The sequence below is a fragment of the Silurus meridionalis genome, chromosome 5 (genome assembly GCF_014805685.1).
Source record: "Silurus meridionalis isolate SWU-2019-XX chromosome 5, ASM1480568v1, whole genome shotgun sequence".
Classification (NCBI taxonomy): Eukaryota; Metazoa; Chordata; class Actinopteri; order Siluriformes; family Siluridae; genus Silurus; species Silurus meridionalis.
The window spans coordinates 14,105,589-14,132,457 of NC_060888.1; the positions used below are offsets into that span (position 1 = coordinate 14,105,589).

Below are 26,869 nucleotides of genomic sequence, written 5' to 3' on the forward strand. Positions count from 1 at the left end.
TTCAACATGGCACCTCATGGCAGAGAACTCTCTGAGAATTTGAGAATTAAAATTGTTGCTCTTCACAAAGATGGCCTAGGCTTTAAGATCAGGAACACCCTGAAAATGCAGCTTTGTTGAGCTGCACAATCACTAGATCTAACCTCTATTAAACATCTTTGGGGATCAGGTGAAAATGTCTGCATGCAGCAAGTCTTTGCAGCTGTTTAGATTTTAGTAATGTAGTCATTCCTGTATATTACAGTTTTTCTGCATAGTAGATCAAATATCTTGTAGAATCTACCCCAGGATAGCACATATAGGAGGCAGAACACACCACTTGATGAAAGTTTAATGATATTCAAAATTAAAATTGTATTCCTTTAATTCCACACTGTAATGTTTTATTCCACAGATTAGCAGCATCATAAATGCTCCCATATGCCACGTCTTGAAGATTTGCCCCAATCTAGCATTTCCTGCTTGGATGTGATATATGTTTGTGTACCTGGTTTATGTTTACACCTGTATATATTAACGAACGCTTATGTCTTTTTAACCAGGCAAACTTTGATACCAACTTTGAGGACAGAAATGCTTTTGTGACCGGTATCGCCCGATATATTGAACAGGCCACCGTCCATTCCAGCATGGTGAGTAGAGAGCAGCGTTTTTCTGTCCCACCACGTCATTGAACGCACTTCATGTGACCATGGCAGCTGCATGATGAAAAGCTAAGCATCTGATGCACACACAAAGCTGCTTTCATTAATTGTCACTGGAGGCTTTACTCAATTGTGAATGTGAGCTGAATTGTATACCCATTCATTCTCCACTCAAATAATAAAAAGCATTCTGATACATGCAGGAATTGTGGGTAACATTAATACATATATTACACTGATCTGCACTGTAACTCTCAGTGCTGAGCAGGTGATTTTGTATTTTTTATTCCTTCTTTGACCAATGTAAATGTTACAGCTTTAAAATATAAAAAATATTGTAATGTGATATATTTAATTTATACCACAGCACTGTTGAGTCGCTCAATGTTGAGCAAATAATATGTATTTTTTGGTGTGAAATGGCAAAATTGATATGGTGAATTTTCTGTAGGAAAAAGTCTTGAGTGATCTGTACTGGTCAGGAATTTTTTATTTGTGTTTTAAACGTGTGACTTGGTTAGTTAAAGGCATGCTGTTCATAAACAATATAATAAAAAGTAAATTAATAAAAAAAATAATGGAATTATTGAAAAATTATTATTGAAAAATATTTTTTTTAAAAATCAAGTTTGTGGTGGAATCACTACACTGGCATCGATTATTTTTGAGTTTTATTCCTCAATTCACTCAACCTAGTTGAAGTTTTCTCACATATTCTTGACTCCTCTTCATCTGCCTCTTTCAAACCAACTACCTGCATGTTTTCCTTTAGCACATCCATTAACCTCCTCTTTGGCCCTCCTCTTTTCTTCTTCCTGGCGGCTCCATCCTCAGCATTCTTCTACCGATGTACCCCATGTCCCTCCTCTGCACATGTCCAAACCATCTCAATCGGGCTTCTCTTACTTTGTTCCCCAAAACGTCCTACATGTGCTGTCCCTCTAATTAACTTGTTTCTAATCCTGTCCATCCTCGTCACTCCCAATTGAAATCTCAGCATCTTTAGCTCTGCTACCTCCAGCTCCATCTCCTGTCTTTTAGTCAATGCCACTATCTCTAAATCATACTACATATCAGGTCTCACCACAGTCCTATAAACTTTCTCTTTTACTCTTGCAGATAGTCTTCTATCACGAATCAGTCCTGCCACTCTTCTCCACCCACTCCACCCTGCCTGCACTCTTGTCTTAACTTCTCTAACACACTCTCACTGTTAACCTCAGGCACCTAAACTCCTTCACCTTCACCACCTTTTCTCCCAGCAGCTGCACCACTCCACTGCCTTGCCTCTCTTTTATTCCTCTTCTCTCCAGCACGTACCTCCAACTCTCCAGACTCTTCTCAACCTGCTCCCTACTCTCACCACAAATCACAATATCCTCCGCAAATATCATAGTCCACGGAGACTCCTGTCTGACTTTGTCCATCAACCTGTCCATCAAAACTGCAAACAGGAAAGGGCTTAGAGCCAATCCTTGATGAAATCCAACCTCCACCCTAAACCAATCTGTCGTCCCTACTGCACACTTCACTGCTGTCACACTGTCCTCATACATGTCCTGGACCACCCTCACATACTTCTCTGACACACCTGACTTCCTCATACAATACCACAACTCCTCTCTCTGCACCCTGTTGTATGCTTTCTCTAAATCCGCAAACACACAATGCAACTCCTTCTGACCTTCTCTATACTCCATCAACATTCTCAAAGCAAATAATGCGTCTGTGGTGCTCATTCTCGACATGAAATCATACTGTTGCTCACAGATGGTCACCTCTTCTCTCAGCCTGGCTTTATGGTGTGACTGATCAACTTTATTCCCCTGTAGTTACTGCAGGTCTGCATATCTCCCATATTTTTACCCTTATACTATCCAGAATCTTATTTACCAATCTGGTTAAAAACTCCACTGCCATCTCTCTTAAGCACTTCTACTGGTATGTCATCTGGTCCTACCGACTTTCCACTCTTTATCCTCTTAATCGATGCCTTTACTTCCTCCTTACTAGTCCTATCCACTTCCTGCTTCACCATCTCCACATCATCCAACCCTCTTTCTTTCTCTCATATTCCTTATTCATCAGCTCCATCCTTTATTGCACTAACTTGCAGCACATCCTTCCCAGCTCGATCTTTCTGCCTGGCCAATAAATCCTTTTCTTCTTCTTTAGTGCCCAACCTCTCATACAGCTCTTCACATGCCTTTTCCTTGGCTTTTGCCACACCCCTTTTTTACTTGCTGCCGCATCTTCTTATACTTCTGCCTACTTTTCTCATCTCTGCCAATCCCAATTCTGTTTTGCCAACATCTTTTCCTTATGCTCTCCTGCACTTCCTCATTCCACCACCAGGTCTCTTTGTCCTTCTTTCTATTTCCACATGTCACACCAAGCACCTTTCTAGTTGCCTCCCTTATCAATTGTGCAGTAGTTGCCCAATTATCCCACACCTCTTCACCACCACAAACCCCTGTCTGACCTCTCCCTGTATCTCACACTACAGTCTTCCTCCTTCAGTTTCCACCATCTTATTCTTCTTTCATTCCATTCCTTCTCTTTTTCTTCACCTCCAAAACCATCCTACAGACGACCATCCGATGCTGTCTATCTACACTGTCCCCTGCCAACACATTACAGTCTCCAATCTCCTTCAGTTTACATCTCCTACATTGAACAAAGTCCACCTGTGTGCACCTTCCTCCACTCTTACACATCACCCTATGATCCTCCTTCTTCTAAAAATAAGTGTTCACCACTGCCATTTCCATCCTTTTACCAATATCTACCACCATCTGCCCTTCCACATTCCTCCCCTTAAGGCCATACCTACCCATCACCTCTGTTCTCTTCACCAACATGCCCACTGAATTCTGCCCCAATCACTAATCTTTCCTTCCTAGGTACACTCTCCACCACTTCATCTAACATTTCTTGCTAGATGATGAGTGGAAATCACCTTGCTTGTTCCAGTTTGCTCAAATCACTCCCTGGACGTATAGAGTGTGAAATGGCAAGGTTTTGTGGTTAAAGATATCAATATTGTCATTGTTGTGAGCAATATACATACAAACTGAACCCAAACGAACTTTCCGTTTCTCCGTAATTAAGTATCTTTCTGCCTGCCATTATATATAATGTAATCGAGTTGAGAACAGACTTTATGTAGATTAGGAATGTAGAACGCTATCATATGTGCTTTATTATTGGTACACAACATCAACCTGTTATAATCAGTAACTTTGTTTTCAGAATGAAATGCTGGAGGAGGGACATGAATACGCTGTCATGCTGTACACCTGGAGAAGCTGCTCGAGAGCCATTCCCCAGGTACAGATATGTGCCAGGCATCTAGAATCATACACATTTGATTTAACACTTGACATAGTTGTATTTCCTTTAACTGAATATCGCCACTCTTTCTCTTCCCCACAATTTCAGGAAAATGTGTTGTAATTTTCTGTAAGAGGAAGGTCACAGTTTCTCTTGACTGGTCAGCTCATGATCACAATTTTGTGCCAAGTGACCACTGCTGAGCTCCTGAGCAAGGCCTTTATCCCTTAACTGCTCATTTGTATAAAAAAATAGCAAATTAATAATAATAATAATAATTTGAATTAGGGCTGCAACTCACAATTATTTTGATAATTCATTAATCAGATCAAAGTATATTTTTTACAGTTGGATGTATATAACTATACTATATATAACTATACAATCCTTATTCAGGGTATTAGTATACTATCTTTAATTTGTACATTTTAAAGCTTACAAAAAAAACCCCCAGCATTTTAGTATAAAAGCTGAAACAATTTGTGTGAATCAACATTTATATTGTATTTTGCAGATGGCAAGTTGAAAACTATGCTTAAAATAAATCCATATAAAATATACAGGGTTTTTTGGTTGAAAAAAAATAAATCACGTTTGAAAACAGATAAGGCACTGTTGTAGTTGACAAATGCTATAAAAAGAGATTGGAAAGGAGAAACGCAGCAAGCTTACAGGCTTCATAAAAAAATTAAAAAATAAATATGCATTGGTGTATAAATACATAATCATTCGCTGAAAACCACAACAGTGACAAAAAATGTAATCGTTTACACATTATCAAATCAGAAAACAAATGAACAAATTAGAAAACACTAACAAATCTGAAAACAAAATAACAAATCCAAAAACAAATAAACAAATCCAAAAACAAAATAACAAATCTGCAAACACAACGACAATTTAGAATAACCAGGAAAAGTAGGTGTAGTTTGTGAATGGAACACTTACCGATCATTGGACGAGACACCTGTCATTCAAGATATACAGGAAGTACAACACAGCAGTTTCTTAGTTTTTTGGCCCATTCTTCTAATAAGATTTGCTACAGGTTGTTTGTGTTGGTTGGGTGATGCTTGTAGATTTAAATTTTCAAATATTGTCACAGATTCACAATAGGATTCAGATCAGGACTTTGACTAAGCCTCTGTGGTACTTTTTTGTTTTGTTTTTGAGCTACTTTGCACTTGTGCTTGGGACATTTGTCCTGCTGAATAGTAAATTTCCTCCAGAGCTTTTTGCACCTTATTTGCTGCAACCACCATAATTAAGTGTGTGTCTTGAGGTACAGGAAGTGTTAGGTTTATGCCACAACATACAACAATGTCTGTCTTGGTCTAAAAGTGACCACAAAACCTTCTCTGATGTCACAGCTGGGTCAATGACATGCATTCAGATGGTAAGCTTGAGTAATGGCTTCTTTTTTTGCCACCTTCCCGCACAGGACAGCGTAATGCAGTGCTGCTGATATGGCAGCCACTGAACTCTATAGCTTCTTTAAAGTGATTGTTGACCTTTCTGTGGAGTCAATGATGTACATGCAGGGTTTGCATAATTAAACAATCAAGATATATATACTGTATATATATATATATATATAATTTTTTTTTTTTTTCACAAAAATAATTTTTTAAATTTGAAATTAAATTTTGAACAGAATGAAATTTCAATCCACTTATACTTATGCAAGGCTAAAAGACATAGCTATATATACAGTGTAAATATTTTTTTTTTTTAGCTGTCGTTAATGTTTTTGAGTGCAAAACTGATGGGATGTATAAATTATATTTCATTGCTTGTTTTATAATAAGCTTGTTAGATCTTCTGGTAGAAAATGTGTGATTTATAGATTAGAGGTCGAACAAAACGGGTTTTTCTCTGGCCAATGCCTATATTCAGAAATCAGGGCAGTCGGTATACTATCGGTATATTATTTCCTCCTTCGTCTCATAAAATCGAATACTTAATTAATAAAAGGTGATACAGAAAATTGCTTGAATAAAACATTTATTGAACAACACAAGACTCTTCATTCAGTGCATTTGTTACCAGGTTTTGTTTCCCATGCTTAGTCTAGATTTAGAATTTGTTGAGCGTCGGTCGGCTGGATTTCAGCTGATTCTACATGTCGATAAACAGGGAACACACTTGTTTCGTTCTTGTCTTTGCAACTTAGAAGACAGGATTGAAAAGGGCTACACAAATCCGTTATGATCGCGGCAAGTGTAAACACCGTTAGCTTTATATATTTACAGTTCTAACTCTTCCGGTTTCCCTGTTTGGATGGTGAATACAGACTACTGCCACATACTGGTATTAGAGAAAGTTATGTATCTCACACAAGCACAAAACTTACATGCACAATTTGGTAAATCAGATGCGCCTGCCTAATTTGCAGCACAATCAGCCAATGCCGATCAGTTAAAAAATGGCAAAAATCGGTTTAAAATTAAAAAATCTATTAGTCAACCTCTATTAAAGATAAGGAATGTGATAAAGATTATTTGAATAAATTAGGAAAAATAATTATGAGTCAGAGATTGCATGTGTGAACCACCTTCATCTGTGCTGCAAGTCAAAATGATTCAAAATCATCTATTAGCTGTAGTAAATGAAGTAAAAACAGGTCAGGTCAGTACCACATTTAGAATATAAATGATAAATGGAAATTAATAAATGTAATGGAGATGCTCTTACATGTTAGACTTAACGTTTTAAAGGACTGCACTGTTTTTTATGAAAAACACAATTTTCCTTCTAAAAGAATACCTGTGGTGGGTTTTAGGTTAAGTGTAATGAGCAGCCCAACAGAGTGGAGATATATGAGAAGACTGTGGAGGTGCTGGAACCTGAAGTCACCAAGCTCATGAAGTTCATGTACTTTCAGGTACAAAAGGAACATGTTAGCAGTTAAGCCTTTTTATCCTTATGTGATATTCAGTATTTTGCAGGCTTGTGAATGTTGTAAAGTTTATGTTTCTCTGTTCCAGCGTAAGGCGATTGAGCGCTTTTGTAGTGAGGTAAAGCGCCTGTGTCACGCTGAGCGCAGGAAAGACTTTGTGTCTGAGGCTTACCTGCTTACCCTGGGCAAATTCATCAACATGTTCGCTGTTCTGGATGAACTCAAGAACATGAAGTGCAGTGTCAAGAATGACCACTCTGCTTACAAAAGGTACGGTCCTGCGCTAAAACGCGTTTAGATTTAGAGAGATAATTAGGTAATGGTGCTATTCGGGTGCCAGCATTTTTTCTTAGAACTGTTTTATTCTTGCAGAGCTGCTCAATTCCTGAGAAAGATGGCTGATCCACAGTCAATCCAAGAATCTCAAAACCTTTCCATGTTCTTGGCTAATCACAACAGAATCACACAGGTACAGCTACATTTTTGATGTGTGCATTGTTGCATAATACGAACTGAGATTCTGATTTTTGAAAAGACAAAAGTCTGTTGTGTGTAACTTTGGCCTGGTATATTGTTCCCTTTATTTTGCATGCATATTTATGAAAATTCTTTATTAATTAATATTTTTGTCCTTTAAGATTGTTGCTAAATATTTATCCATCGATATGTATCATGGTACAAGGTTTAATGATCTGTTTGCTTGCAGTGTCTGCATCAGCAGCTGGAGGTGATCCCTGGCTATGAAGAGCTCCTGGCAGACATTGTTAACATCTGTGTGGACTACTATGAGAATAAGATGTACTTGACACCCAGTGAGAAACACATGCTGCTCAAGGTGCCATGCCTACACTTCATTTCCATGCCATTGGACCATCAATCATGTGGCAAAAACACTGCTGAAAAGATTTGTGCTTGAAAATTTGTGATTGTACTCTGCCTTTCAGGTGATGGGGTTCGGACTTTATTTAATGGACGGAAATGTCAGCAACATCTACAAACTGGACGCCAAGAAGAGAATAAACCTCAGTAAAATCGACAAGTTCTTCAAGGTCGGCTGGAATTGCATAGTTTTGCTTTAAAATATCTCTTACCTGTTTAGTTGAATGTTTGTTGATGTGATGACTTTGCTAATATGTGTTGAAATGCCAGCTCCAGGTCGTGCCTCTGTTTGGTGACATGCAGATTGAGCTGTCTCGGTATATCGAGACAAGCGCCCACTATGAGGAGAATAAATCAAAGTGAGTTCAAAAGTTCTTGAAAAAAAGGAATAAATAAAAATACATACTACATGCCAGTTCTCCTGGGTGGATTAGCAATCAACGTATTTATTGAAAGTCGTCAGTGTTTGCATGCATTCTTTACAAGCAAGACAGGAGGTAGCCTTAAACCCAGTGGTGCTCAGAAACCTCATTTAGAGTAGTGCTGATAGTTTACATATATGCATACGTTCTTATACATCAGTTTAGTTTATCTATTAAAGATATCAACTTATGTGTTTCTACACCGCTACCTCAATGAACCCTCTTCTGTATTAATGAGTTATTCCTGATTGTTACAGCAGTAGTTTGTTGGGCTTCACATAGGTATATGTTGGTTTTGGACAGACAACAAAACATGAAACAGAATTTCATGTTTCATTTAGAATTTTTATCTTCATTGACATCTTTATTCTCCCCAGGTGGACATGCACCCAGAGCAGTATTAGTCCCCAGTATAACCTTTGTGAGCAGATGGTGCAGATCCGAGACGATCACATCCGCTTTATCTCAGAGTTGGCACGTTACAGTAACAGCGAGGTGGTGACAGGCTCTGGCTTGGACAGCCAAAAGTCTGACGAGGAGTACAGAGAGCTGTTTGACCTGGCGCTCCGAGGTTTGCAGCTCCTCTCCAAGTGGAGCACTCATGTCATGGAGGTGGTAAGTATGTGTGTAGCATATATACAGTTGCTTTATTTTGTCTCTATCCAATTCTTTCTTGTGTAGTTTGAGTTTAGCTTCCACTTATTTTTTTCTCCTCTGTCTCACTTCCTGTTTTAGTACTCATGGAAACTTGTGCACCCCACTGACAAGTTCTGCAATAAGGATTGTCCTGGCACAGCTGAGGAGTATGAGCGTGCCACACGCTATAACTATACCAGTGAAGAGAAATTCGCCTTGGTGGAAGTAATTGCCATGATCAAGGGTCTGCAGGTGCTAATGGGCCGCATGGAGAGCGTGTTCAACCAGGCCATCAGGAACACAATCTATGCTGCACTGCAGGACTTTGCCCAGGTCACTCTGAGAGAGCCGCTCAGGCAGGCTGTGCGCAAGAAAAAGAATGTCCTAATCAGGTAAAATGATTGGCTTCCGGATTTCCATGGCAGTCAATAAAAAAATTTATAAGAGTGTCTGTAGGTCAGACCCAATATTTTTATACAAAGTTTCTTTAATTCTGTTTTGAATTAGACACCAATGAAAAATACAAATGTTTGGGGAGGGAATTATACTTAAATGTGAAAAGAACCCATAGACCAGAATGTAATATTTGAAACTGTAGCTAACAGATGAACTAATGCAGTAAATAGAAAGGGGGCCAGGAAACATGAGAAGTCAGATATTAATCTATCCACAATGAAGCTTATGACAAGCCACTAGAAAGTACTATACCCAGTAAAATGAAGTGACTCTAGTTGCTCTAAATGAGAGCAAGACTTCCATCTGCATGGCTGCAGTGATGCTGTGCTTGTTCTCACAGTGTTCTACAGGCCATTCGGAAGACTATCTGTGACTGGGAGGGAGGCAGGGAGCCACCCAACGACCCTTGTCTAAGGGGAGAGAAGGACCCTAAAGGAGGGTTTGATATCAAAGTGCCCCGCCGTGCTGTTGGTCCCTCAAGCACACAAGTTAGTTCCACCGAAGATATTCTATTCACATATACACTGCAGGTCTCTAGAAGATTTCTAGAAATACTAAAAAGATTTTGTCCCTTCGCAGTTGTACATGGTGCGAACAATGCTTGAGTCGCTGATCGCTGATAAGAGCGGCTCAAAAAAGACTCTGCGCAGCAGCCTGGATGGTCCCATAGTTCAGGCCATAGAGGACTTCCATAAACACTCCTTCTTCTACACCCATCTCCTCAACTTCAGTGGTAAGAAATTATTTCAGACTAATACATAAAACACAGAATTCAAGTCAGTGTTTCAAGCTTTCAAAAAAAAGATGTACAGCTTTGCAAACATTTTGGTTTATGCAGAACATATTAAAAGCTTTAAAGATTCTTGAATGAGAGTCACGAAATTTCCTTCGTTGTAATTGGTTCTCAGAGGCCCTTCAGCAGTGCTGTGACCTATCACAGCTTTGGTTCCGAGAGTTCTTCCTGGAGCTCACCATGGGTCGTCGCATCCAGTTCCCCATTGAGATGTCCATGCCCTGGATCCTCACTGACCACATCCTGGAGACCAAAGAACCCTCCATGATGGAGTAAGTGCTCCAAACAATTATACACTGATATATTAAAATTTTATCAGGCATTAAAAGAGAAAACGGATATAAAAGACTGAGCTGTTACATTGGCAACAGCAGGTAGCAAAAATAAGTGACAAAAAGGGTGCCAGTAAATGTGTTTTCACAGCTTTCTTCTTGTATTTACCAAGGGTGCCGATACTAGTGGAGGACATTGCAAAATGTTGTGGCTTAATGTCTGAAAAAGGGCGTATTTCATGAGGGCAGTTTAAGTGTAGAAATGTTGTAGTTAGTAAAGGTGGCAAACCAAAGTAAAGGAGTGTCACCACAAATTTATTGCAAAAAACAATATATTACTTATCTACTTATTATTACTAACATCTATATTACAAGTGATGGACAGATACAAAGTATTTTTACTTTGTTACTCCACTTATGCATATTTTTCAAGTGTCTTTACCTTTAAATATTTTTATTTTAGTAAACTTTTACTAGTTTACTTTACTTCATTACAGTTCAGAAAAACATGCCGTCCCTCACTACTTTGAAGTAAATACATAAATTGTGTTCAATGAGACCCTAACTGTAACATCACTGTTTCCTTGAGAGTTTTTGCTGAGTAAGGGAACTCTCACTGTGTGTCTTTAAATTTGGGAAACTCTATGTATGACATGCAGAAGAATTGAAATCTACTTTTTATAGATTAGTATACATTTTTGCCACTTAAATACAGTTAGAAGCAAGTGCAGAATTGCTTTAAAGAAGGTGATAATGTAGAAAATATAAAAATCATGACACAATCATGAAGCATTAAGGCAGAGAAATACAATACAACCACAGTGAGCGACAACAGCATACTATTTGACTAACGTGCTTCTTAACAGTGAAACAGGAAACGTGTGTGTGTGTGTGTGTGTGTGTGTGTGTGTGTGTGTATGTGTGTGTGTGTGTGGTGTGATCAGTGACATTTGATAGGTCATGTGACAAAGACGTTGAAGTGCAGTGGCTGCTGGGAAATGTTGTCTATGGTCTATTAGTATTGCTTACAAATGTTAAGTAAAATAAATGTGGAATTTTAAATGAAAAATAAATGTTATATATGTAAACCAAATATGTATGGTATATATTCGTGGTCAAATGGTTGCATCCTGCAAAAAAATACAGATTCTTCAGCACAGTCTGTGCTGTCTGTAGTCTGTTTGCAGCTCTACACTAAAAATAAACAACCTTTACACTCTCATCTGTCATTGATGAATGAGGAAAATCGGAGCGAGAGGGTTGGATGGTGTGGAGATGGTGAAGCAGGAAGTGGATAGGATTAGTAAGGAGGAAGTGAGAGCATCGATTAAGAGGATGAAGAATGGAAAGTCTATTTGACCAGATGACATACAAGTAGAAGCATGGAGATGTTTAGGAGAGTAGTAGTAGATCAGTAGCAGTAGCAGTAAAGTTTTTAACCAGATTGTTTTACAAGATTCTGGAAGGTGAGAGGATGCCTGAGGAATGGAGAAGGAGTGTGCTGGTACCGATCTTTAAGAATAAGAGAGATTTGCAGACCTGCAGTAACTACAGGGGAATAAAGTTGATCAGTCACACCATGAAGTTATAGGAAAGAGTAGTGGAGAGAAGAGGTGACCATCTGTGAGCAGCAGTATGGTTTCATCCCGAGGAAGCGCACCACAGACGCATTATTTGCTTTGAGAATGTTGATGGAGAAGTATAGAGAAGGTCAGAAGGAGTTGCATTGTGTGTTTGTGGATTTAGAGAAAGCATACGACAGGGTGTCGAGAGAGGAGTTGTGGTATTGTATGAGGAAGTCTGGTGTGGCAGGGAAGTATGTGAGGGTGGTGCAGGACATGTATGAAGTGTGACAGCAGTAAAGTGTGCAGTAGTAACGACAGACTGGTTCAAGGTGTAGGTGGGACTGCATCAAAGATCAGCTCTAAGCCCTTTTCTGTTTGCAGTGGTGATGGACATATTGATGGATGAGGTCAGACAGGAGTCTTGGTGGACTATGATGTTTGCGTATGATATTGTTATTTGTGGTGAGAGTAGGGAGCAGGTGGAGAAGAGCCTGGAAAGGTGGAGGTACACACTGGAGAGAAGGGGAATGAAAGTCAGCAGGAGTAAGACAGAGTACATGTGTGTGAATGAGAGGGAGGGCAGTGGAGTGGTGCGGTTGCAGGGAGAAGAGGTGGTGAAGGTGGAGGAGTTCAGGTACCTGGGGTCAACAGTGCAAAGTAATGGAGAGTGTGTTTGATAAGTGAAGAAAAGAGTGCAGGCAGGGTGGAGTGGGTGGAGAAGAGTGGCAGAAGTGATTTGTTATAGAAGATTATCTGCAAAAGTGAAAGAGAAAGTTTATAGGACTGTGGTGAGACCTGTGATGTTGTATGGTTTAGAGACAGTGGCATTGAGTCAAAGACAGGAGGTGGAGCTGGAGGTAGCAGAGTTTAAGGTGTTAAGATTTTCATTGGGAGTGACGAGGATGGACAGGATTAGAAACAAGTTTATTAGAGAGTAATAGGGGGTAAGGGAAGAGAGGCGCAATTAATATGGTTTGGACATGTGCAGAGGAAGGACATGGTGTATATTGGTAGGAGAATGCTGAGGATGGAGCCACCAGTAAGGAGGAAAAGAGGAAGGTCAAGGAGGAGGTTTATGGATGTGGTAAAGAAAGACATGCAGGTAGTTGGTTTGAAAGAGGCAGATGTAGTATGGGACGGATGATCCGCTGTGGCGACCCCTAATTTTTCAGAGTCAGTGAAAAGGAGGCATTAAGGATGTGTATTCTACGCATAATTTTATGTTGTGTTGTTTTTTCAGATATGTGTTGTATCCTTTGGACCTTTATAATGACAGTGGCTATTATGCTCTAACCAAGTTTAAGAAGCAGTTCCTCTACGATGAGATAGAGGCTGAGGTAGAGTCGTTTACTATAATAATTTATATATATCATTACATTTTTTTTTTAAGTGTAATTAACGATGTCTTTGCTTCTTTGTCTAGGTGAACCTGTGTTTTGATCAGTTTGTATACAAATTGGCTGATCAAATATTTGCGTACTATAAAGCAATGGCTGGAAGGTAAGAGATAAAGATTTCTCACCTTTTAAGATTTAGTCGATTTACTATTTAATGGATTGCCATCTGTTTAACAATATTTTCAATATGAAATCTAAACATGTTGTTTTCAGTGTTCTCCTGGACAAACGCTTCCGGGCGGAATGTAAGAACTACGGAGTGATTATCCCGTATCCCCCATCTAACCGCTATGAGACACTGCTGAAACAGAGACATGTGCAGGTACAGACTTCATTCATATACAGGTGTGGAATTTCCATGTTTTTAGTAGCATATGTTTTTATATATTATCTAGTTTTAGCTTTATTTATAATACTTGTTCTATTGAGTAAAGTAAATATGACAAATGCATATATTTTCTGTGTAGCTCCTGGGTCGTTCTATTGACCTGAACAGACTGATCACTCAGAGGATCTCAGCAGCCATGTACAAATCCCTGGACCACGCCATCAGCCGCTTTGAGAGTGAAGACCTCACTTCTATAGTGGTAAAAGCAGCACACTGAAGATTCATATTTAGCATGATTTTCTGTGAAAGCATAGGCAGGTGATTTCTCATCTCTACTGTGCGTATATGTATTTTCCAGGAGCTTGAGTGGTTGCTGGAAATAAATCGACTGACTCACCGGCTGCTGTCCAAGCACATGACCCTGGACAGTTTTGACGCCATGTTCCGGGAAGCCAACCACAACGTGTCCGCTCCATATGGCCGCATCACACTGCATGTCTTCTGGGAGCTCAATTTTGACTTCCTGCCAAATTACTGCTACAACGGCTCCACCAACAGGTCTGTACAGATGCAATGCAGGTCAGTTATTGTGCATGTGAGCATATCAGTTGCCATTATCTGCTCATTGTGTTTTGTCGCTTTGGGGCAGGTTTGTGCGCACAGCAATTCCTTTTACCCAAGAGCCTCAGCGAGATAAACCTGCCAACGTTCAGCCTTACTACCTTTACGGCTCCAAGGTATGTTTTAGCACTGTCATACAAACACCAGTTATGTAAAGTGTAACATACCAAAAAGGTTACTAAACATTATTTATTTAATTATTAACCGACTGTATAAATACATTATTTGTAAATATATGTAATTATAAGCAAGTAATTTATTTCTTACTAATTAGAACTATGTGACAGGCAACATTTTGCTTATTGATTGAAAGCAGCGTCTTCCTTACAACATAAACCCCTCATTCACAAAGGAATGACCAAGGAAAACTTTAATGATGCTTTTGCTTCAATAAAAGCTATAAGTTGTACTTCAGCAAAGCCACATGTCCTTGACAGGACCATACATATTTGTGTATCTTGTATTAGAGCAGTTAAAATGTGGTGCTTTGAATACAATTCTCTCATACTGACCACTAGATGTTCAACATGGCACCTCATGCCAAAGAACTCTCTGAGGATTCGAGAATTAGAATTATTGCTCTTCACAAAGATGGCTTTGGATATAAGAAGATTGGTTACACTCTGAAACGGGGTTACAGTGCAGGATCCAGGGTCATACAGAAGTTTTTTCATAACAGGTTCCACTTGGCTTAGGCCTCGCAAAGGTCCATCCAAGACGTTGAGTCCTCGTGCTGTGTGTCAGGTGCAGAAGTTGGCTTCAAAAAAACAGACACATGAGTGCTGGCAGCATTTCTTTAGCGCAGGGGCGCACACACTTTTTCAGCATGTGGGCTATTTAAAAAAAGACCAAGTCGAAATGATCTACCTACTATAAAAATGCATAAATAAATATCGATTTTTTTTTTTATGTAATGCGCGATCGACCGGTATTGGGCACCCCAGCTTTAGAGGTTGCAGAAGCGGAAGGTCTGCATGTCAGTGCTTAGACCATACGCTCACAAGACAGCCCGCAAACAGTTTGCTGAGGACAACCGTTCCAAGAGCATGAATTAATGGAACTATGTTCTGTGGTCTGATGAGACTAAGATAAACTACATTGCCGACAGTTAAGCATGGTGGTGGTAGCATCATGGTCTGGGGCTGCATGAGTGCTGCTGGTACTCATGAGCTGCATTTTATTAAAAGGAAACATGGATTCCAACATGTACTATCACATTCTAAAGCAGAACATGATGCCCTCCATTCAGAAACTGGGCCGAACAACATAAAAACGACCCCAAACACACTGCCAGGATGACAACTGCTTTGCTGAGGAAACTAAATCTAATAAAGTGACCATGTTTCCAGGCCTGAATCCTATTGAGCACCTTTGGGGCATCCTTAAGCAGAGCTTGGAGAAAGGCCATGTGTCTAACATCCAGCAGCAAGAGGATCCCAGCAACAACCTGTGCAGCTCTGGTTAATTCCATGCCCAGGAGTGTTAGGGCAGTGTGAGATAACAATGGTGCTTACACAAAATATTGACATTTTGAACACAGTTTTGGCATGTGCACTTAGGGTGTACTCACTTTGGGACAGTAAATCTGTACTGCTTTCCAAGATGCACATTGACTTCTCTAAAATATATCCAAGTTTCATTTCTATAGTATTGTCCTTTGAGAAGATGGTTACTGAAATGTGAGGGGTGTACTCACAAAAATATACAGTACTAAAATGAAAAGACGAACAATATTACCTTGTCATCCTGAAAGAAATGAACACACACTATTAGCGTGTTGATTTACTACGGTATGCATAATGTTAGTGTTCGAAAACACAACTTCCTTTTCACTACTCTCAGTTCATTATTATGGTTAATAAGACAAATGGACACCCATTGTTGCTTGTTGATGTTGTATATACAAATATAAGGAAGAATATATTTGCAAAACTTATTATAGTTATAGGGACAGAGCAGCCTAGGTCATCTTCAAATATGATTTCAAAATATTGCTTTCACAACAAAAATAATTGTCACAGGAAAAAGTGTATATGTCAGCATAAACAGCAACATATTACACAACAGACTACAACGAAGGCTGCTGTGATTTGCCTGCAAAATAAACAAGCATACAAGAGTCAAAGTACAGCACATTCTCCAAGATGGCGAGTAAAACTTAGCATCAAATTTTTATAAATGTGCATAAATTGTACCTGAGGCTGTTAATAGACTGTCTTAAAAAGCAAAGGCTTTTAACACTAAATATTGACTCATTTCCGTTTATTAATTTTTATTGCCTTTTGTATACACTGTAAAATATCGTCCTGTAAATATACGGTAAAATATTGGCTGCTGTAGTTGAAATTAATCAATCAAATGTAGTTGACTGTTAATTTTACAGTTCTGTACTGTTATCTACTTTACAATATTTTACTGTAAAAAGACCACTAAATGAAAACCCGAGTTAACTCCTTTTATTTGCAGAAACCAAAAGCACTTAAATTGGCCAACTGCCATTTGTTTATAAACTAATATTTACAATGTTTAAGTAATGCAAGTACTGCGAACATTTTTTACTTATTTTTTTCTTTTTTCAAGTAAAAGAGAAAGAAGAGATTCTCAATGCATCAATAACTACACAAAAACTGCCTTTAAATAATGTAGCATAATATCAATATTTCTCTTGGCTTGTTATAACAAATGTGTTTTACAAACACAGCTACAACAGTCAGAGAACGTTACTGTTAAACGTTAAAGAGTCAAGGGTCAAGAGCCCAATTAAAGCAACCACAGATCTCCAAAATGGTAAGGTCATCTGAAACATTTTCAATCAAATATAAATCTCTGTTAAGTCTCAAAGAATATTTGATATATGACAGAAATTCATATATTTTTGTTATATTTTTGTTGGGGATGTTTTCGGGGTCATCCCCTGTTTTATTTTAGTTGTTTTCTTCGAAGGCTGTGGATGAATGTCAGTTGTAGATTTGTTTCTTGTTCTTTCCTTCAGTGGTTTTGCTTGTTAACAGCAGTGTTCATCAGTGTCTGAATTCGCTCATTTGTTTTCATTCACTCTGTCAAGTGGACTAATGTAGGGAATAGTGAATGAGGCTGTAGGGTGTGATTTCATACACAGTCTCTGAGTGTCGACTCTGAACGCTGTTATTTCACAGTACACAGTACTCTGTTTATACTTTTTTTAAAAACAACAACAATACATAGAATGCATGAAAAAAACAGCATGTTACCGTCAAAATGTGGCTTTTTTTTTACAGAAGTTTTTTTTTACAGAGTAGTAAACATCTTATTATGCAATGTGCTCTTTGAGGAGACTGTGTGTAAGATGATGTTATTCTCTGATTCACAGCCTCTGAACATTGCATACTCCCACATCTACAGTTCCTACAGGAACTTTGTGGGTCCCCCGCATTTCAAAACCATCTGCCGTCTCCTTGGTTACCAGGGCATCGCTGTAGTGATGGAGGAGCTGCTGAAAATTGTCAAGAGCTTGGTAGTGATCATTTACCTCTTTCTGTCAGCAGGATGAAATGTTTTGCAGCACTTTTATCTGTAAATGAGCCATATGTTTTAGCCCCATATATATTTAGTTTTTTCTCTTGTTCTGGGCTTTAGCTCCAGGGCACCATTCTTCAGTATGTGAAGACTCTGATTGAGGTGATGCCTAAGATTTGTCGTCTGCCTCGTCATGAGTATGGATCACCAGGTAAGATGGCTCAATGTCGCGGATTACAGTCGTCATTTTTATTTTTTCATCCACATCACATTCATCGTAATAGTTAAATACAAGTGAAAATATGCAAAAGTCCTTCGCAATGATTGCCAGCGATTTAGAAAGACATTTGTCGTTTTAAGATGTTAATATTAAATGCATGTCTCTATTTTTTTTTTTTTTTTTAAACAGATGCTAGTACAGACTTGCGATCCTGTAAATCCTTCACTTGTGCATTTTACAGTTCTCATTATTTATTATGAGATATATGTTTTACAGGCATCCTGGAGTTTTTCCATCACCAGCTCAAGGATATAATTGAATACGCTGAGCTGAAGACTGACGTGTTTCAGAGTCTAAGGGAGGTTGGCAATGCAATCCTCTTCTGCCTCCTGATTGAGCAAGCTCTGGTAGGATGCTACACATTTTGTCCCTTTTTCCCTTCATCTTAGGCTCTGGGCTAGATTCTTTTTCAGTCCTACACAGCCTTGTTCATTACTATTTCCAGATATGTGGGATCAGAGTAAATATAATGTTACCCTGGATATGCTACTGTGTAATGTTTTCATGATAAATGTGTAAGAGGAATGTTTCTAATGCATTGCTTAGCTTTATTCTGTCATGTTTCTCTGTGTTTTTCTTTCTTGTAATTTCTCGGTATTTTTCTGACTGATTGCAATTTACAGTCTGTTTGACACATTTTTTTTAGCCGCTGTCCAACTCTGCGCATAATTTCTGTGAAAATCAGTTCCCTTTTTGTGGGAGAGTTTCATAATGCTTTCTTGAGGAGACTGAAATTCTTGCCAACTGTTAGTCAATACTATTGTCTGTCAGAGGATTTCATCTGTTAGTGGGGCTTTTTTTTAGCACTGCAAGCTACTATCAGTGGAAACGGGATTCCCAGCTCACAAACCTATTTGCTGTATTGTACTGAGCATATATTTGCCTTGTTTTGAGCCAAATTTCTAAATCTTTTTACTGATGCATTGTATATAATTGTCACCCAGGACAATGTGTACAATGTTTAATTTGTGTTTATGTGTGTATTTCATTACTGTATGGATGCCAGTGATGTGTGAGTAGAAAATAGTGCTGCCATCTGCCTCTAAAACACAACTTTATTTCTCATTACACGCTGGCAACAACCAAAGGTGGTAAGGAATTAGGCCTAACTCATGTTACAAAACCACACCATTTTACGTCTTGTTCCTGGTGTCCTATCCTGCCATGGATTCAGAGCTGAGATAATCATGGCCCCCAGACTAGCACAGTTACTCATGTTATTCATTAAATCTATTACACATTCATTACTTTGTGTATTTGATCAGTTTCTGTAAAAGAAGTGCCAAAAGCATTGACATTGTGCCATGCCATCACAAAAGGAGAGATTAGGGAAAAAATGACATTTGTTTGGATTAAAAACCTTCATAATATGGGTAAAAACTTTTAAATTTGTCAGTGGCACTGACGTTAACTATATTGCAGTTATTCTGCACTATATTTCTTCTAGATTCATAAATATCATATAAATATCATATAAATATAATATCTATCTATCTATCTATCTATCTATCTATCTATCTATCTATCTATCTATCTATCTATGATCTGTCTGTCTGTCTGTCTTTCTGTCAGTACGCATGCAGGCATGTATGCATGTATGCATATATGTATGTATGTATGTATGTATGTATGTATGTATGTATGTAAGTCTGTCTACTTATCAGAAGGTCAGAGTTCAAGCTCCAGAGCCACCCAGCAATTGGAACTGGGCCCCTGAGCAAGCACTTTAATCCTATTAGCAACAGGGAAGGTGTATTCTACTGTACTATAATGCTTATGGGGTGCCAAAATCTTTTTTACTATAATGCTTATGTGGCAAATTAAGATGGTAGTGCATTTCTCCAGCCTTGTTAGACAGTACATACTGTCTAACTGTCTCTTAATTAAAGACTCAGTGCTGTTAGTCTCCCCATTGCGGATGTCAAAAAGTACGAAGTGCAACATTTTGAAACCAACCCCACATACAGATAAAGAGAAATTCTTCCATATCCTCAGAATCCATGGCAGTATGGAACCCTTTCTGGCTGTTTGTGATCGTCTTGCTCTGATGCACTAATCTTACATTCATGCACTATTTCTATTCAATCATAATATTCTGATGCTTGCCTTTTATTTCTGTGTTTCCAACATATCTTATTTTTACCTGTACTTTGACAGCATGTTCTTCAAACGTGTACATTCTGTATAGTTTTCAACGGTTTCAAATTTGTTCTTTATCTACCAGCTGATGTTTCCACCTGCCTGCGAGAAGCCTTGTGTTTCCAAAGCCATGGAATGAAATAACATTTCCTAGTTTCAACATTTTATAACACGGCTGATATGCACCAAGCTGTTTTTTTTGTTTTGTTAGGTACACACATGATATCAACAATTATAACATGTAGAGCTACTGAAAAAGTATAATATTACTGACTAAAGTTCATCTGCTGGTATGTACAGTTTTTTCAGGCTTTCTCTACTCCAACCATCAGTTAAAATGGTCCCCCATAGGATCATAGGGTCAGAAAGTAGCATGAGTTTAGCAGATGGATAACAAAGTGTGCATGAAAAGATTCTACAGTCTCTAACTGTACATCTCCATGGCATGATGTAAGTGTAAGGGTAAATCCTCTAGCAGCATACAATCTTCAGCACATATAACAGCTTTTAAATATTATCTGCTCACCAATAGTCCTATGTTACTACATTTACACTGATGGGTGGTGTAGAGGCTGTAGCAGATGAGCTACAGTGTAATTTACTTTACTATGCTGTAGGTGAACCTGAAAAAAAATGAGTGGGTATAAGGTAGGTGTATCTAATAAACTGCAATCTGAATGTAATAATTAGGTGTTTTGATACAAACTGAGCATCAGAATTATTTATTGATGGAGACTACAAAGCACTTTGTATGGCACTCTTGATAAGGGCATCCGCCAAACGCCTGTGTGCTGTGTGCACTATGGATCTTAGATCATATGTATAGTATATAATCAATTTCTACATCACCATTTGTGTTTTTTCTGTAATTTCATAGTGGAACCAGAATGTCACTTTTGTTAAGCAGTTTTGCTGCTCACTAAGTTTTTTTCCGGTGGTTTGTTTTCATATTAGTCCCAGGAAGAAGTCTGTGACCTCCTTCATGCAGCACCATTCCAGAACATTCTCCCGCGAGTCTACATCAAAGGTGAAGAACAAAACACATTATGAATAATGCCACTCTCCTCTTGCTGAGATTGTGAAAATGCTGAACCTCATTCCATGTTCTTGTTCCTGGTCTGTAGAGGGTGAAAGGTTGGAGGTGAGGATGAAGAGGCTGGAAGCGAAGTATGCTCCTCTGCACTTGGTTCCTCTCATTGAAAGACTTGGCACTCCACAGGTAAGAGACATTCGCTCGGAGGCTATAATGGCTTTGGTATAAATAAATTCAAGTGAAATATGTTTGTTTTGAATCTTCGTAACAGCAAATTGCTATAGCACGAGAGGGAGACCTGCTGACCAAGGAAAGGCTGTGCTGCGGCTTGTCAATGTTTGAGGTCATCCTCACACGCATCCGCAGCTTTCTACAAGACAGCGTGTGGCGTGGACCGCCCCCCAGCAACGGTGTCATGCATGTGGACGAATGCATGGAGTTTCACCGGCTCTGGAGCGCCATGCAGTTTGTGTACTGCATCCCAGTGGGAACGCACGAGTTCACCGCAGAGTATGCCATTCAAATTAGCACCAGAACACCAGAAATCCAAAACAATGAAGCGTTAAATGCCATTATTAGTTTATTTATTAGTGTCCCATATCATACACCCTGTACTTCATATAGTGATTTGTGTATTAAACATACCATCGTGTTTGTGTTCAGGCAGTGTTTTGGCGATGGACTTAACTGGGCTGGATGTGCCATCATCGTGCTGTTGGGACAGCAGCGACGCTTCGACCTCTTTGATTTCTGCTACCACCTGCTGAAGGTCCAGAGGCAGGATGGCAAAGATGAGATCATCAAAAATGTGGTAAGTGTCACCAGGAGCATGGTACGTGTAAAATTGTATTTCAGTAAGTTTTTATGTACTGGTTAATGTCATGCTGCACAATACCCTTTAATGGAAATGGAATAGAAAAATTTTTTAAAATGCTCTTTTGTGATTAGATTAGATTTGCACGAATTGCCCAACTATGCTAAGAACAGACACATACGTTTAACGTTTACCGCTGTCTCATTAAAAAAAACGATCCTTTTTACATGCATCAGAAACGTGCATCATGACTACCTAGGACACTTCAGGTTCCTAAGGCCAAACCACAGCCATGCTGATATTCAATGCAGTAACACATGAAATTGCTTTTATACAACAGTTTTCTATATTAGGAAATCAAAATTCAGTGATATATCCACCAAAATATGGGCAAGACAGCCTGTACTAAAATGTAGTAACAGTTCAAAGTTCAACAACTAACTGGTGTTTAAAATAAGTTTATATATTTTCACAGGCTGGAGAAAGGACCAGGTACTCAAATTCAAGATTTTACACCAATTATGGCTTAACCTGACCTTAAATTTGTCGAAATTTTATCCTTCTGATTATTTCGATGCAGTGTCTTTCATTCTGAGAAATTGTAAACTAACTATAAAAACAATAATTAATACTTAATATGCTAAATAATGAAAAATACATATAGAACAGTGTATGTCCAGATGAAACGTGAAAACAAGAACTCAACACCTCTCGTCTTTGAATTAAAATGTGTACTTCAATTTCTAGGTAGCAAACTGCAAAGCAAAAGCATTGAATACTTTTTCTTGCTAGTAATTGCACATGCAGTAAACCAAACCAGCAGGTCACTTAATGTAAATAAATTGATGTCAATCAGAGGCTTTTATTTAAATAATCATATTTGATATGGGCTTCAAATATACTTTCTAAAATTTTCCAAAAGGCCACTAGGGGCAGCAAAAGGCAGTGTAGCAGGTGCTTAAGCACCAGAACTCGAAAGTGCACTGCAAATGAAATGCAACTTAACAGCAGCAGAAGGTTTCTGTTATGTTATTTTAGTTTTGCTTTTGAATAAAATTACAACAATAATTGTGAATATAGTGAAGATAAATTATAGGATATAGTCTAGATCTAATACACTGCTGCTGCTTAGAGGGTACAAAGACTGCTCTGTCAAGCATGTTTAAGAACAGAGATGTTAAGAACCATGCTGGTTCTGCAAAAGAACAGATCTGTACAGGAGGTGATGGGGAAAATATGCTGGCATTTGCAGAAATGTCGATAGTTTAGTCAGAATATGAAGGGTTTTGCTGAGCGAACCAGTCAATACACAGGTAGAGTTGCATGGCTGAACTAGACATTTTAGCCAAAGCTTTTAAAGAGTGTACATCTAATATGTCGCTTTCCACACCTTTGATTTTCAGCCCTTGAAGAAAATGGCTGACCGCATCCGAAAGTACCAGATCCTCAATAACGAGATCTTTGCCATTCTCAACAAGTACATGAAAGCTGTGGAGACGGACAGTTCTACAGTCGAGCATGTTCGCTGTTTCCAGCCTCCTATACATCAGTCTCTAGCGACCACATGTTAAAAATCCCTCAGCCTTCTGACACACGTTCCTCCGGCTTGGGTTGGGTTTCAAACATAAGCGTGTAAAATGTAAAGGTGGTTTAGAAGCGTTTTTTTTTCTTTCTTTTCTTGATCACTGTTCTAACGGTGATAGACATACCTCCACACATGTCTAAAAAATGTGATTCTTAAGTGAACATGAAGGCCTTATCTACTGCTCTTTGAACCTCAATTCTGAACATCCTAATAAGATTCCTTAGGTGTCACACCAGGTCCTGCCTATAATACAAATGATGACGATACAGTAAATAGTAACAAATTGAAATAGAATTATTAAATTAACTAGAGCACATATAAAAATTTATATTGTGATTTTTTTTTTGTTTTTTCTGAAATCATTTGACTGACAGTAAATGGGTTTTTGGTAAAGTCCATATTTGCATGGCTATTAAAAAACAACTCATTGAGTCCACCATTTTCAACTCAATTCAGCTTTTAATTTTAATGTATGTTCCTAAAGAAATAGAAGCAAAAAGAGTCTTGTTCATGGACACTAAAGTGTTCCTCTAGTTTGCATATTTATTTATCATTCTTATATTTTTTGACACATTTTATTAAAGAGATCAGAACATTCAGTTTACTTCATTACCCAGTGAACCTCTGCTTTTCTGGGTTGTTTTTAAAGCTAATTCTATCTTCTAATTGCCATCTTAAATGTCAGACAAAGTAAAGTATTTGGTGTGGTACTTGTTCATTTTTTTATAATGTAATGCGTCCTCAATATTTGCCTACAGATCTACAGAACACGACCGTAGCCCCAACCAATGTTTGCAATTAGTAAGTCTCAGTTTATGGGCTGCTTGTCTGGGCAAATATTCTTTTAATTCAAAGTGTGTATTTAACCAGTGGTGCTGTTTAGCATTGTGAACTCACATAATCTAAAATGTCAAGGTCGCATTAAAAATGGGGGATGAAGGATTTGTTTTATAATACCTCTAGATTTCATTTTAGAGGAATATCCAATACTTCAGAACTGCGGTGTTTCCCATCATAGCATCATGGCACACTTTGTTAGAGGAAAAGGACCTTTAAACTTCCATTTTCTGTACATAAGGACAGTTATAAAAAACTAAAGCTACTGTTGTGAGTTCTGAGCCTCATGAACTCATCTCTTTTGCCTACCTTTCTCTTTTAAAGTACTTAGTAAAGTAAGGGTTCCTTTTCCAAGTCTCCTCTTACACACACAGTTTCCCTGACGCCGTGGAGGGCGTAAACCGTTTAACGATCAACACGAAATGAAAATTCTGAGGCTTCGCTTTTAAATGCTGGCATGACGGGTGTAACTTATTGTCATCTTGGATCTAATTGTGACATGACTTTTTGTTCATATTGTTGTACAAGTGATCAAGTGTTTTAAAATAGAAAAAAAAAGGAAAAACATAATGAAATGTACAACAAACAGTTGTGCAAATGGATTGAAAATTGCATTGTATTTCCATGAAATAAAAAAAATATCTAACTGAAACCCGACTTGAGAATCATTCATGTAATGGCACGTGTTCCAAAGAAGGAATTAAATACACTCATACATACAAAATAAACAGTAAATTATTTCATACTTCTTTTATATCTTGTAGTTGATTTTAATGCAGCAGAGTAAAAACATCAGGATGCATAAGTTGAAGAGCTTATTTGTGACTGAACTCTATTTGCTCTAAGTACAGATGATTTTGTAAAAATTAAGTTGAAAAAAGTGTTGTTAAAGCAGCGCACATTTATTTCAAGCATTTAATTATGTGCGATGGATATTCAAAATCTACACACTACTGTAAAAAAAATGAGATAAATCGTGTTAGATATATTTCAGTGTGAAATTACAATGTATGAATCAGACAATCAAGAACGTTTTAGGAAAAAAAAGCTATATGTGTCACCGTGCACACCCCTACGCAACTGTTCTTTGCTTTGAGGAATCAAACCACAAGTTTTACATTTAATCTGCCCATGAATGCCACACCTCTTTTGTGACATGAGGTCTGGGAGGAAGTCAGCAAGCAGCCTAATAAGTAGCAACAGTGAGAACCAGGTTCTTGTGGAAAATTTTGGGTGCAAAATTACTACTCTGTGGTACGACTTCTAAACATGGACAGTGAAAGAGACATAAAGACATACATTTGGATTCAAGGTTGCTGTGTAAAATTCCAGCAGGTCGTTCTTCTTCACTACATAAAGCTACATTTAACAGTGGGATGTCTGTCCATCAGACCAAGTCATCCAAGTCAAGTGACTTTCATTGTCGTTATAATCTTATACAGTTGGTACAGTAACGTTTCTCCAGGACGAAAGGACTTCATAAAACAACATAAATAGACAAAAAACTAACTATAACATACAAACTAAACAATATTCAGTAAAAAAAACCTGTACAAAAACTGTACAATGAGACAATAACACTAACAATGCAGCAGTTGCTTCACATCAGTGTCTGCGTTCAGGGTAGAGAAACCTTGATGATCTCTGCTGGAAGGAATGCAGTCCCTCAGGATGCTCCAAATAGTCCCTTTGCCTGGGACTCTTTTCCCAAATCTACTGCACCATCTCTGTGTACAAGCAGCACATTCCTGGCTGAATGTGTTCTTTAAAAGAATGGCACTGACTGAGCGTGAAAATCAATGAGGCTAGTCATCTTGAATCCTACTTGAGGAATGGAGGTCTGTCTTCAAATTTATGGTTATGCTTTAGGAGAAATAGATTGCTGTTATTTCTTCGCTATCTAATCAATACTTTCAGTTCTGAAAACTCAATATGATTGGTTTCTTGAGACAGAAATTAGTTTGACAATGTGGAGCATTTTTTACTTGTCTCACTGTTGTCTCACTCAATGATGATACATAATATATTTCCACTTGGTTGTGTTGTATTTTATTTTTTATGATATGTGCAGCATTGTTATATAAATTACTAATTTGATTTGACTTAAATTATTATACAATTGTGGTGAGCGTTGATTTGCCATGCCATGCCATGTGTGTGTGTGTGTGTGTGTGTGTGTGTGTGTGTGTGTGTGTGTGTGGTTGGGGGTGGGGGTGTTGCCATTTGGATAAACTTACAAACTTGGAATCATGGAAAAATAAAGACCAGCTTCACGTCTGTCATTAGAGATCACTGAATAGCAGTATTAGGCATTAAACTTTACCGCACAATAAATTGTACTGTTTTTATTGTTCTATAAGTTTCATTGAACTGGAAGTTAGAAAATAAAATGATACCTGTTAAGCAGATGACAGAGAATGGATTTCTCTTCATTTATACTT

General features: G+C 38.2%; 1 protein-coding gene across 1 annotated transcript in view; it reads left to right on the forward strand.

The window, feature by feature from the left end:
- Positions 1–25,080, forward strand: part of cyfip2 (cytoplasmic FMR1 interacting protein 2) — a 39,927-nt gene extending 14,847 nt beyond the window's left edge. The window contains exons 3-29 of the mRNA XM_046849429.1: positions 543–632; positions 3,897–3,974; positions 6,760–6,861; positions 6,965–7,146; positions 7,249–7,345; positions 7,583–7,711; positions 7,821–7,925; positions 8,026–8,114; positions 8,555–8,792; positions 8,913–9,205; positions 9,610–9,757; positions 9,849–10,002; positions 10,178–10,334; positions 13,140–13,236; positions 13,323–13,399; positions 13,510–13,618; positions 13,764–13,883; positions 13,983–14,182; positions 14,274–14,361; positions 17,595–17,738; positions 17,861–17,951; positions 18,237–18,367; positions 21,114–21,186; positions 21,284–21,378; positions 21,464–21,702; positions 21,856–22,003; positions 23,410–25,080. Of these exons, the coding sequence (XP_046705385.1) occupies positions 543–632; positions 3,897–3,974; positions 6,760–6,861; positions 6,965–7,146; positions 7,249–7,345; positions 7,583–7,711; positions 7,821–7,925; positions 8,026–8,114; positions 8,555–8,792; positions 8,913–9,205; positions 9,610–9,757; positions 9,849–10,002; positions 10,178–10,334; positions 13,140–13,236; positions 13,323–13,399; positions 13,510–13,618; positions 13,764–13,883; positions 13,983–14,182; positions 14,274–14,361; positions 17,595–17,738; positions 17,861–17,951; positions 18,237–18,367; positions 21,114–21,186; positions 21,284–21,378; positions 21,464–21,702; positions 21,856–22,003; positions 23,410–23,577 (3,642 nt within the window). The 3' untranslated portion in view covers positions 23,578–25,080. The remainder of the gene's footprint in view (positions 1–542; positions 633–3,896; positions 3,975–6,759; positions 6,862–6,964; positions 7,147–7,248; positions 7,346–7,582; positions 7,712–7,820; positions 7,926–8,025; positions 8,115–8,554; positions 8,793–8,912; positions 9,206–9,609; positions 9,758–9,848; positions 10,003–10,177; positions 10,335–13,139; positions 13,237–13,322; positions 13,400–13,509; positions 13,619–13,763; positions 13,884–13,982; positions 14,183–14,273; positions 14,362–17,594; positions 17,739–17,860; positions 17,952–18,236; positions 18,368–21,113; positions 21,187–21,283; positions 21,379–21,463; positions 21,703–21,855; positions 22,004–23,409) is intronic.
- The last annotated feature ends 1,789 nt before the right edge of the window (positions 25,081–26,869 follow it).